Here is a 9393-nt window from a genome sequence, read left to right on the forward strand (position 1 = left end):
AGTGTGATTAGGAGGCTGAGGTACACCGAATATAAATCTAAAGTCAATGAAAGATGTCTTGCTAACTATTAGAACATTTATCCAAAGTTAATCCTACAAGTTTAGCTTGGTAATAACTCATTTATACTCAACTGTAAGCACAACTTACAACTGAGTATAACGTTATCTCAGTCTGATCAAAGCAGCAGCACACAGTAAAAAAAAAAGAATAATTTGACAGCATCCTGCTTTTCTTTTACTCCATCACCACATCCACCCACATCTCCCTGTCTCATTATTTCCTATCCATTGTTTTGCTCTCTTCTCCTGTCCTTTGTTCTCTTTCTGTATTTATCTTCTTTTATTCTGCTCTCGCACTCTTCTCCTCTACCCTCCCTTCCACTCCATCATCCTTCTCTCCACTCATCTTCCTCCTCCTCATTGTGATCCTCTCCCTGGACTTCCACACAGCTCCAGCAGAGGTCCGGCCAAAGCAAAGGGGAGTGCGGCCTCAGAGCTTCATAAATCCAGTCTGTAATCAGCATGTACCGGCCATAATGAGCACAAGATAGTAAAAATATGTCTATTATCTCTCAGCATGAGGCGGTGAGGGAGTAGACACTCTGGATACACACTTTTTTGAAGCTGTTCCAGTGGCATAAATATCTGTCTTTACATGGAAGTATGGACACACACACACACATGCACACACACACAGTATATTTTAAGGGCTGTCACTGGGTTCTACATGAAGTAGTTCCATTGGGTGTAGGCGTTCTGATACAGTGTATGTAGTACTGTAGGTACTCTAACAGAACAGAATGCAGTGATTTCCAGATCATTTCATCCCTGTCTGAAAATACTGTAAAACCAGATGCTGCAGAGGGCGTATTGACACCTGGACTCCTCGGACACGACTGTAAGAATCATGTTCTTTGACTTCGTGAGTCCTTTCAACACAATCCAGCCACGGCTGCTCAGAGAGAAGATGAGGATGATGCAGGTGGAGTCAGCCCTGGTCATCTGGACCATGGACTTAGCCTGCAGGCCACAATATGTTCCCCTGAGGAACTGTCTCCAGTAAGCTGCTGACAAATAGAGGGGCTCCACTAGGGGCCGTAATGTCCCCCTTCCACTTCACAATCGATACATCAGACTTCCAGTACGACTCCGACACCTGCTTTCTTCAGAAATTCTCTGATGACAGCGATCGTGGGTTGTATCAGTGAAGGATGGGGAGAGGAATTCAGGGCCACAATCAGAGACTGTGGACTGGTGCAACCTGCTCACCTTCTACCGGACTGTGGTGGCTAGTGCACTGCTCTTTGGTGTGGTGTGTTGGGGGGAGGGGGCTCACTCTAGACACAGAAACAGACGGGATAAACTCATAAAGAGTGCGAGCTCCACAATTGGGACTCTGTTCAGCAGGTGGCTGGGGTGAGGATGCTGAGGAAAGCACCTTCGGCCACAGGCTGAGACCACCTCAGTGCAGGATGACCGCAGCAGCACTTACAGGCTGTTGGTGAAAGAAAAGGTGATGAAACACTGGGAAATTTCCCCGGTCCTAACCTTTGAGAAATGTGCATGAAATTTACATTTTTTAGAAACGGGCACAAAGATCAGCTTTAGTGGACATTTTGTCCTAAGCAGAACTGGCAGAAGTCATTCACGTTCGTCCTGAATGACAGGACTGAAAATTCTGGCACTAAAATTCAGCACATTGTTTAAAGTAAAAGTAGTTTCCAAGATGAGACTGCATTTAGCTCAAGGTGACTCAACAACATCAGCAAGCACTGACTGCAGCTGGGTAAGTCATGTAGAAACGGTGGACAGAGTGGGAATTAGAAAAGCTGCATATTGTTAGTATTTTTGAAAAGTTGAAGTTTAGGATATGTTACTAGCTGAGACGTCAGCTGGGCTTTAAAATCAAGGCATACAGCTGCAAAACTGTATGTCTGCACAGGCCAGTGAAGCTGCACACTTACATCCATCTCTGCTCAGACACAAAGCCCAGCTTCCAGCTTCCAGCTGACCTTGATCTGTGCCATTTGACTGCAATGTGTACTCTGAATGTGTCGTTAAGTGGAACACAGGTGTGATTAGTGGTCTGCAGTCACTGTGTTGAGCCCTGTGCTGTACTGCTAACACAGAGGCTCAGGTTCACATCTACCCTGAGGCTGCTTCCTCCCAACCTTCCTGCCCTCTCTCTGCTATCCTGATGCAATAAAGGCTGTAAAAATGTTTAACAATACAAACACATTATTTAATTTTTCCAGGCTAACTTAAATGAAGCATTTAAAAGCTGCAATTTTGTTTGTTTTTTTTTAATTTGTGTTACTTTTTGGAAAGTTTGCGCGCTCACAGATGTGTTGCTTTGCTTTGCCCCTCTCTAACCTCTGCTGTAGCAGTCAGACTCCAGCAGCTCCAAATTAGTCATCAGTACACATGGGAAACAGAGGAGAACCCCTCCATCCACCCCCACACCGAGACAGATTTATAGATGCAGCCTTGAACGTTGTGCTGTTGCTTGTGGAGCTGAGCCCATTTTATTCGAGGGGGGGGGACTTCCAGTTAGTCTTGTGTCTCATCTCTTATCCACACTACAAACATTGACATAACTTACTGGTTCAGATTCTTATTGTTGAAATTATATTGCAATCATTCAGCAACAAATGATGAAATATGGATGGAGATACAGACACACACTAATATTGGAGTGTTTATATTGACTTCATGTGATTGAGTTTTACTCAGACAAGAAGTTTTTATAATTATATACAGAGAGTATGTAACACTGACTCTCCAGAGTAAAAGACATCCATAAAATCTTCTGAAATTTGACCTTTTTTTAAGCTGCATTTTGTTTTTGGATGGTTTGGCGGTGCGGGCTCTGCTCAGACACAAAGGACAGCTTCCAGCTGACCTTGATCTGTGCCATTTGACTGCCAAAATCTAATCAGTTCATTTTGCAGTCCAGGAGAACACTCATGCCAAATGTGAAGAAATTCCCTCAAGATATTCATGGTCAGACAACCCCAAAGCATAATGTCTCCAGACCTAACAGATTAACAGCACAGACTTTTTAAGCTCTTACAGTGACAAGTGTGTGTGCAAGTGTGGAGCATTAGAGGACGCCGTTTTGATATGGGTAGTGTATGGGGTGCACAGTCAGTATGTGGGGGTAGAATGGTTCAGCAATCTGACAGCATCCTGGTAGAAGCCGTTTTTCAGTCTAGACGTTTTTCCACGGATGCAGCGCAGCCTCCTTCCAGATGGGAGAGGGGTGAAAATGTCTGTGGGTGGGGTCACAAACAATGCAGGTAGCTCTTTCCCTGCATCTGGTGGTGTAGCTGTAGATGAAACGGTAAATACGAACAGCTGAGAGTTTATGTTTTAGTTAAAGCATTGAAAGGAGTTCGACTGTTGAGGTCTAAATGACAAACTGGTAGTGCATCAGTGACTTGCATCAAATGAAAGTAAGCACTGAGTGCAACTGGAGTAAGTTAGGTAAGTTTGAATCAAAAGTGAAGTCGTAGTTTACATCCATGCCTGCTTAGACACAGAGCCCAGCTCCCAGCTTCGAGTTGATCTGTGCCATTTGACTGCCAAAATCTAATCCAGGAGAACAGGAGGAGAAATTCCCTCCAGATCTAGTGGAGTAACCATGAGACTTTAATTCTAAAATTAAAGTAATTTTTAAAAAATTAAAACAGAAAGAAAGAAAAGAAAAGAAAAAGGAATAGTGTCTTGTATGCACACCTTTATTTTTGAACTGAACTTTGTTAATTCATCTGGTTAATAAAGGCTTGTAAAGCAGGTGTGTTATTAGAAATTGTCAGCTGTGAAGAATGCCAGTACATTGTAAACTGCTGATAACCACAGCTCTCTATCAATACCTACAGGAAACCTAAGATGGACTTTCCAAAGAAGTTAACGGTGCACTTTTTAATCAGAGTTTAGCATCAAGTCAGTTAAACTTCTGGGATATTGATCTGGGCAGTTAGGTAGCAGAGGGGGTTGTTGATCAGCTTCAGCTGCTTTGTTGTTAATGAAATTAACAGCAGGTGCACTAAAGGGGCAACAATGAGACAACTGGGTGAAGGCCGTCTCATTAGGAGCGTGCCCTGATGTTGTCAGGCATGCACACAAGCATGTGGGGGCCACACAAACAACTGAGTATCATTTTTGAGCTGCTGCAATGAAATTTCAGCAAAATTTGACTAACCTGCCACACAATTTTTTTCACTTTGATTTTCTGAGTCACTGGGACACACAAACGCCCCTCCACCATGATAAGGTGGCAATTTGCTGAGGGACAACACAGCCCCAGGGATCACTGGGCCTGCAGGGGTGTGATTGGGAGGAGCGGCCTGCCTGATCTGAACCTGAATGGTGTTTTGTTATTGGACTTCTGTGCAAATCAGTTTGTCAATAATGAACACCATGTTCAAACATAAGGATGTCCATAAGTGCACATGGCACAGGACACCCCAGGTCAATGATTGATTTTGTAATCTTATCATCAGATCTGTGGCCGTATGTTCTGGAGACTCAGGTAAAGAGAGGAGCTGAGCTGTCAACTGATCACCAGCAGTTGGATCAGGTGGTGGGGGAGGATGCTGGACAGACCTGACGTACCTAAACATATTGTGAGGGTGTGCTGGGAATGCCTGGCAGAGGCCCCAGTCTGTGAGATCTTCAACTCCCACCTCCAACAGAACTTTGACAGCATTCCGAGGGAGGCTGAGGACATTGAGTCCGAATGAACCATGTTCCACACCTCCATTGTTGAGGCTGCTGCTCAGAGGTGTGGTTGGTGAATGTCATGGTGGTAATCCCTGAACTAGATGGTGGTCACCGGAGGGAGCCATCAAGCTGAAGAAGGAGTCCTATCAGGCTTGGAAAGCCTGTGGGTCTTTGGAGGAAGCTGATGGGTACCGCCAGGTTGAGTGGATCGCGACTTTGGTGAGGCCATGGGAAAATACTTCTGGCAAACTGTCAAACGACTCAGGAGGGGAAACAGCACTGGTGGGGCACTCCTGACTTCAACTGAGGCTATAGTTTTTTTTTTTATTTTTGGCCACAGCGGCTTTTTGTGACAGTGGAGAGAGACAGGAAATGGGGGAAAGATACAGGGGAAGACACACGGGCAAATCGGCGCCGGGACGCGAACCCGGGCTCAGAGTAGAGCTGCTGCTCCTCTACATTGAAATGAGTCAGTTGAGGTGGTTCAGACATCAGTCTGCGATGCCTCCTGGCCTCCTCATGGGTGAGGAGGGGCAGGGGCAGACGCAGGACATGCTGGAGACACTGGCTGTTGGCTGACCTGAGAACACCTCAGTGTTCCCCTGGATAAGCTGGAGGAGGTGGCTGACGAGAGGAAAGTCTAGGTTTCTCTGTTTGGGCTGCTTTTTTATTCACTTTACGTTACTTTTAAGTCCCTCTGCATGCTCAAAAACAACTCTAAGAGCTACTCCAGAGTAAACAAATCTGGAACTGAAAGCAAAAGCTGAAAAATATGCAACAGATTAACTTAGATAAGCTTATTTATTAACACTCATAATTGGTAAAATTCATGAAAAGCTTACATCTATGCCATTCATTGGGAGAAATCTAACTCTGACACACACACACACACACGCGCGCGCACAATAAGCCTGATTAAATTTCCCACAAATGCAATTAAATCAGGTTTATTACCTTTTTTTAAAAAACACATTTTGCTGCTGTCTATGGTCACACTAATCACTTCCCCACACCAAATGAAAAAAAATATCAAATCCTTCTAATTACAATCTGTTTTTTTTAAATGCTTTTATTACAAGGAGCTCACGTGGGGTAGGTTGAGCTCGGATGGGATGAAATATATAGGAAGTGTTAAACCATAACAAACCTGTACGAGCGTTTACTGTAGTCGGTGTTTAAGTGAAAGGAAAAGGTTACATTCTGTGGCATAGCTGTAATGAAAACTAAGTGGTCAGATAGCTGCCGTGTTCCCACAACAATCCCTCCCTCACAGCTGTCCATCCTCTTTACTCCTCCACACACACACACACACACACACACACACACTAAAATCCACATAATGAAGAAAGAAAACCTCACAAACCTATTGTTTATTTATTTAAACGAAAGCACACAGGTGGCCAAACTCTTCCACACTGTGAAATTAACATCTGAAAAACGCTGTACAACATTTATAATTAAGATAATAGAGTTACACACTGAGTTACACACTGTTCCTCCATGTAGTGATTCTTTGATTAAACAAGCAGCCGTTTTATTTCCTGGTATTAAATCAGTTCCTGATCAATCTGCTGTCTTCTGCTTAGATAAGGATGAAACAGTCTCAACAAGAGTAAATGTGAACCTGTTTGGGCTCCACACACACACACACACACACACACGCACGCACGCACGCACGCACACACACGCACACGCACGCACACACACGCACACTTTGATATTCAAGAAAAAAAAAAGGATTTTTGCACAAAGAAACATTTTTTTTTCTTTAAGAGACATTTAAATTTAAGAAAAAAACCCCCAAAAACACCAGAAGTTAAAAATGGCAACTTTCATTGTAGCTGATGGTTCCAGCCTTCATATTCAGATCAAATAAAATGACACATTTTTTCATCTTTAACATCTTCAAAACATTTGTCTTGCTTTCCTTCCTTTGCTTTTCTTTAAGTATGTATCAGCAACAATGTATCACATACTTTAAAAGTACTGCTCAAAGTTACCAATTACTGCACATTAATTAACCAGCTGGTGATAAGACACAGGGTGAAAGTGACATCTAATCTATTTCACTCTTTGTCTCCTTGTGAGGCAGGACTCATTGGGTGTGTCCCGTCCTGTCCAGGTGGAGGCATGTGACTGGCTGACAGCAGCTCTCCCACACTCCCACAGTAGAGCAGGGAGCGCATGGGCCATTTCTGAGGAGAGAGACAGTAACAGAAATTAGATCAACTCTGATCAGGCATCCATTAGGATTCTGTAACACTATGCTTGAATTTTACTCTAAGCACTTATGTCATTGTCACGGCACATTCTGCAAAATGTAAAGTGGAACCAGCTCATTACACTCACAGTGAGATAAAACAAACATGCTTGTCTTTTTCTAATCGTACCGTCACCAACTTTAACATTTAACATGCTCACTGAGGCCTGTGCAGACTGACATGGAGCTCTTGGGTTTGTTGCAGTTTCTCTGAGCTTGGGGTGAATTTGGGACTCCAGAGAAGACTGACAGCTGTCTTGAATGTTTTCTACTGGTGAATAATCTCAGTTATTTTATTTTCCCAGTCCCCACACACCAAACCATACTTGTTGTGTGGGGACTGGTAAAAATAAATAAATAAATAAATAAAAAATAAACGCATCAAGTGAACTTCCAGCTGGATCGTAGTGTATGTGTATGTGAGGATGTTAAAATATTTTATGCTTTTCAGATGAAAGCTAACTTTGTATAAAACATTGGAAACTAGTACTAAAGCTGTGCTGTTAAGGTCTTTGAGTTGTGATTTGGTGCCATATAAATAAAACTGAACCTGAATGCCGCAGAGCAGCAAACTTCTCAAACTTTTATAGACAAATACAGAGAATATAACCTCCATGTAACATTTGCAGTTTTATGTTTATCAACTGATGGTTTAAATGCAATATTAGTTTTATGGACTGAGGCCTAGCTTACATTGGCATGTTATTTAATGCACTTATGGTGGTGTTTTGTGCAAACACTATGAACAGATCAGTGATTCCAGAGGGCCAAAGTACAAATTTGACTTGTTGATAAAAGTCTATATAATTATTAAACAGGTTGTATCATGCATGTCAGTAAGAGTCTGTAATCATTGTTGGGTCTTTATCTTACAATATAAAAGCACCTTGAGGCGACTACATAGATAACGCATACCATGGCTCGCAGTAAGCTGTCAGCTCCTTACCTTAACAGGATGCAGGTATCCACCTGGCCTTGAGGGCAGTGTTTGCTCAGTTAGTGTCCCTCCTTGGTCCAGGGTCTCTGTCAGGTAAGCTATGTAGTTAGTAGCCAGAATCAGAACATCCAGCTTGGAGAGCTTGGTGTCAGGTGGGACTGAAGGTAGAGCTGCCTGCAAAGAGGACAGAGCCTTTCCTTCAACTCTGTACAAAATGGGCAATGAGTGTACAAGAGATGGAACGACTCGTGTTCTGAGTCAAGTCAACAGAAACTAACATCTGTGTGTCCCGCATACCTGCAGAGTGTGGAAGGCCTGCCGCAGGTTGCGTACTCGGCTCCTCTCTCGAGCTGCGTTTTCTGGGGATTGCTGACTCCTCAGCGCCCTGCTCAGGACCACAGACCCACAACCAGAACCAGAGTTCGACCTGGACCCGCACACTGATTGTACCTGCTGCGAAGAACAAGCTAAGAATCTGACATTTCTACTGACATTAAACTGAATATCTACCGGTAGTATAAAAAAAAAGGCTTCAAATGTTTTTTAAAAAAAAAAAAAAAAGTTTTTTTTTTAAACATCTGAATCCAGAAGTACTACCACCAATATTTTACAGCACAATTCTGACATGAAAAGAGCAGCAGCGTGTTTAAAGTTAAGTTCTGCATCAACAGACAAGAAAACAAGTCGACCTGCATGATTTTATCAGCGCACATCAACACACCATCGCTGCTGCTGCTCAACAACATTATGCAACAACTACCAACCTGAATTTCATGAAATGTGGTCGGCATGAACATAAGAACCAGTTACACTTTGTTCTGGAATTTTTTAAATGCCAACAGCAGAGGACACGTTCTCTTCTATAGGTACTAGGCTTTTGTTAAGATAACCCAGTTTCTTGGTGATGTTTCCATGTCTCTACCATTAATGTAAAGTTATTAAACCAAACCATGGAAGATAAAAGATGGAAGAGTTCTCCATCCTGCACACATTGCTCTGGAAAAACACATTATTACAATCTAACACTGTATCAGCCTGCACCAGTCTGTCAAGAAATATCGACTCCATTTGACTACTTTTAATAAAACAAAACACATTTTATAGATGCTTTCAAGAAATTCTTCATATCGTGTAAGAAAGGTTTTGCAGTCTCAGTTGCTGAAAATGATCAATCACTACATTGCATTATTTGTCTGCATAAATCAGAGTCACGCGTGAGTTTAAGTAGGTGAAGAAAAGAAAAAAAAAAAAAAAAAACTGGACCATTGCTTCACACTCACCCATTTCTTGGGCTCCCGACCGCTGCGTGCGCTCTGCTTGTGTCCGTGCAGGGAGGCTGGGCTCTCGGCCGCAAGAGGCTGCCGGCTCTGTGGCTCAGCTGTGGAGCAACAAACCAGCTGGTGGTTCTCTGCAACCGACATGAGACCTTCCAGAGGATTCACTGCCATGGGTGGGTGCTGCAGCAGATTCC

General features: G+C 43.1%; 1 protein-coding gene across 2 annotated transcripts; it reads right to left on the minus strand.

Annotated features, from left to right (window-relative positions):
• Positions 1 to 5712: 5712 nt before the first annotated feature.
• tcf23 (transcription factor 23) lies at positions 5713 to 9393 on the minus strand. Of its 2 annotated transcripts, none has more exons than XM_030721136.1 (4): positions 9203 to 9387; positions 8220 to 8372; positions 7932 to 8096; positions 5713 to 6920 (listed from the first exon to the last, which is right to left on the minus strand). In XM_030721136.1, exons 1-4 carry the CDS (start codon positions 9368 to 9370, stop codon positions 6792 to 6794), a joined length of 615 nt encoding a protein of 204 aa, XP_030576996.1. In that variant the 5' UTR covers positions 9371 to 9387; the 3' UTR covers positions 5713 to 6791. The 2 variants fall into 2 exon arrangements, with proteins under 2 accessions (XP_030576996.1, XP_030576995.1); XM_030721135.1 differs by having other exon boundaries at positions 5715 to 6920; positions 8220 to 8375; positions 9203 to 9393.

This window comes from Archocentrus centrarchus, chromosome 24 (genome assembly GCF_007364275.1).
Source record: "Archocentrus centrarchus isolate MPI-CPG fArcCen1 chromosome 24, fArcCen1, whole genome shotgun sequence".
NCBI lineage: Eukaryota > Metazoa > Chordata > Actinopteri > Cichliformes > Cichlidae > Archocentrus > Archocentrus centrarchus.

Bases quoted from the DNA above. Each gene is read 5' to 3' on its own strand.
- tcf23 (XM_030721135.1), bottom strand. From the start codon at position 9,370: ATGGCAGTGAATCCTCTGGAAGGTCTCATGTCGGTTGCAGAGAACCAC. The intron at 8,376-9,202 runs GTGAGTGTGAAG...TGTTCTTCGCAG, and splicing joins GTCGGGAGCCCAAGAAATGG to CAGGTACAATCAGTGTGCGG. The intron at 6,921-7,931 runs GTAAGGAGCTGA...CTCTCTCCTCAG, and splicing joins GATACCTGCATCCTGTTAAG to AAATGGCCCATGCGCTCCCT.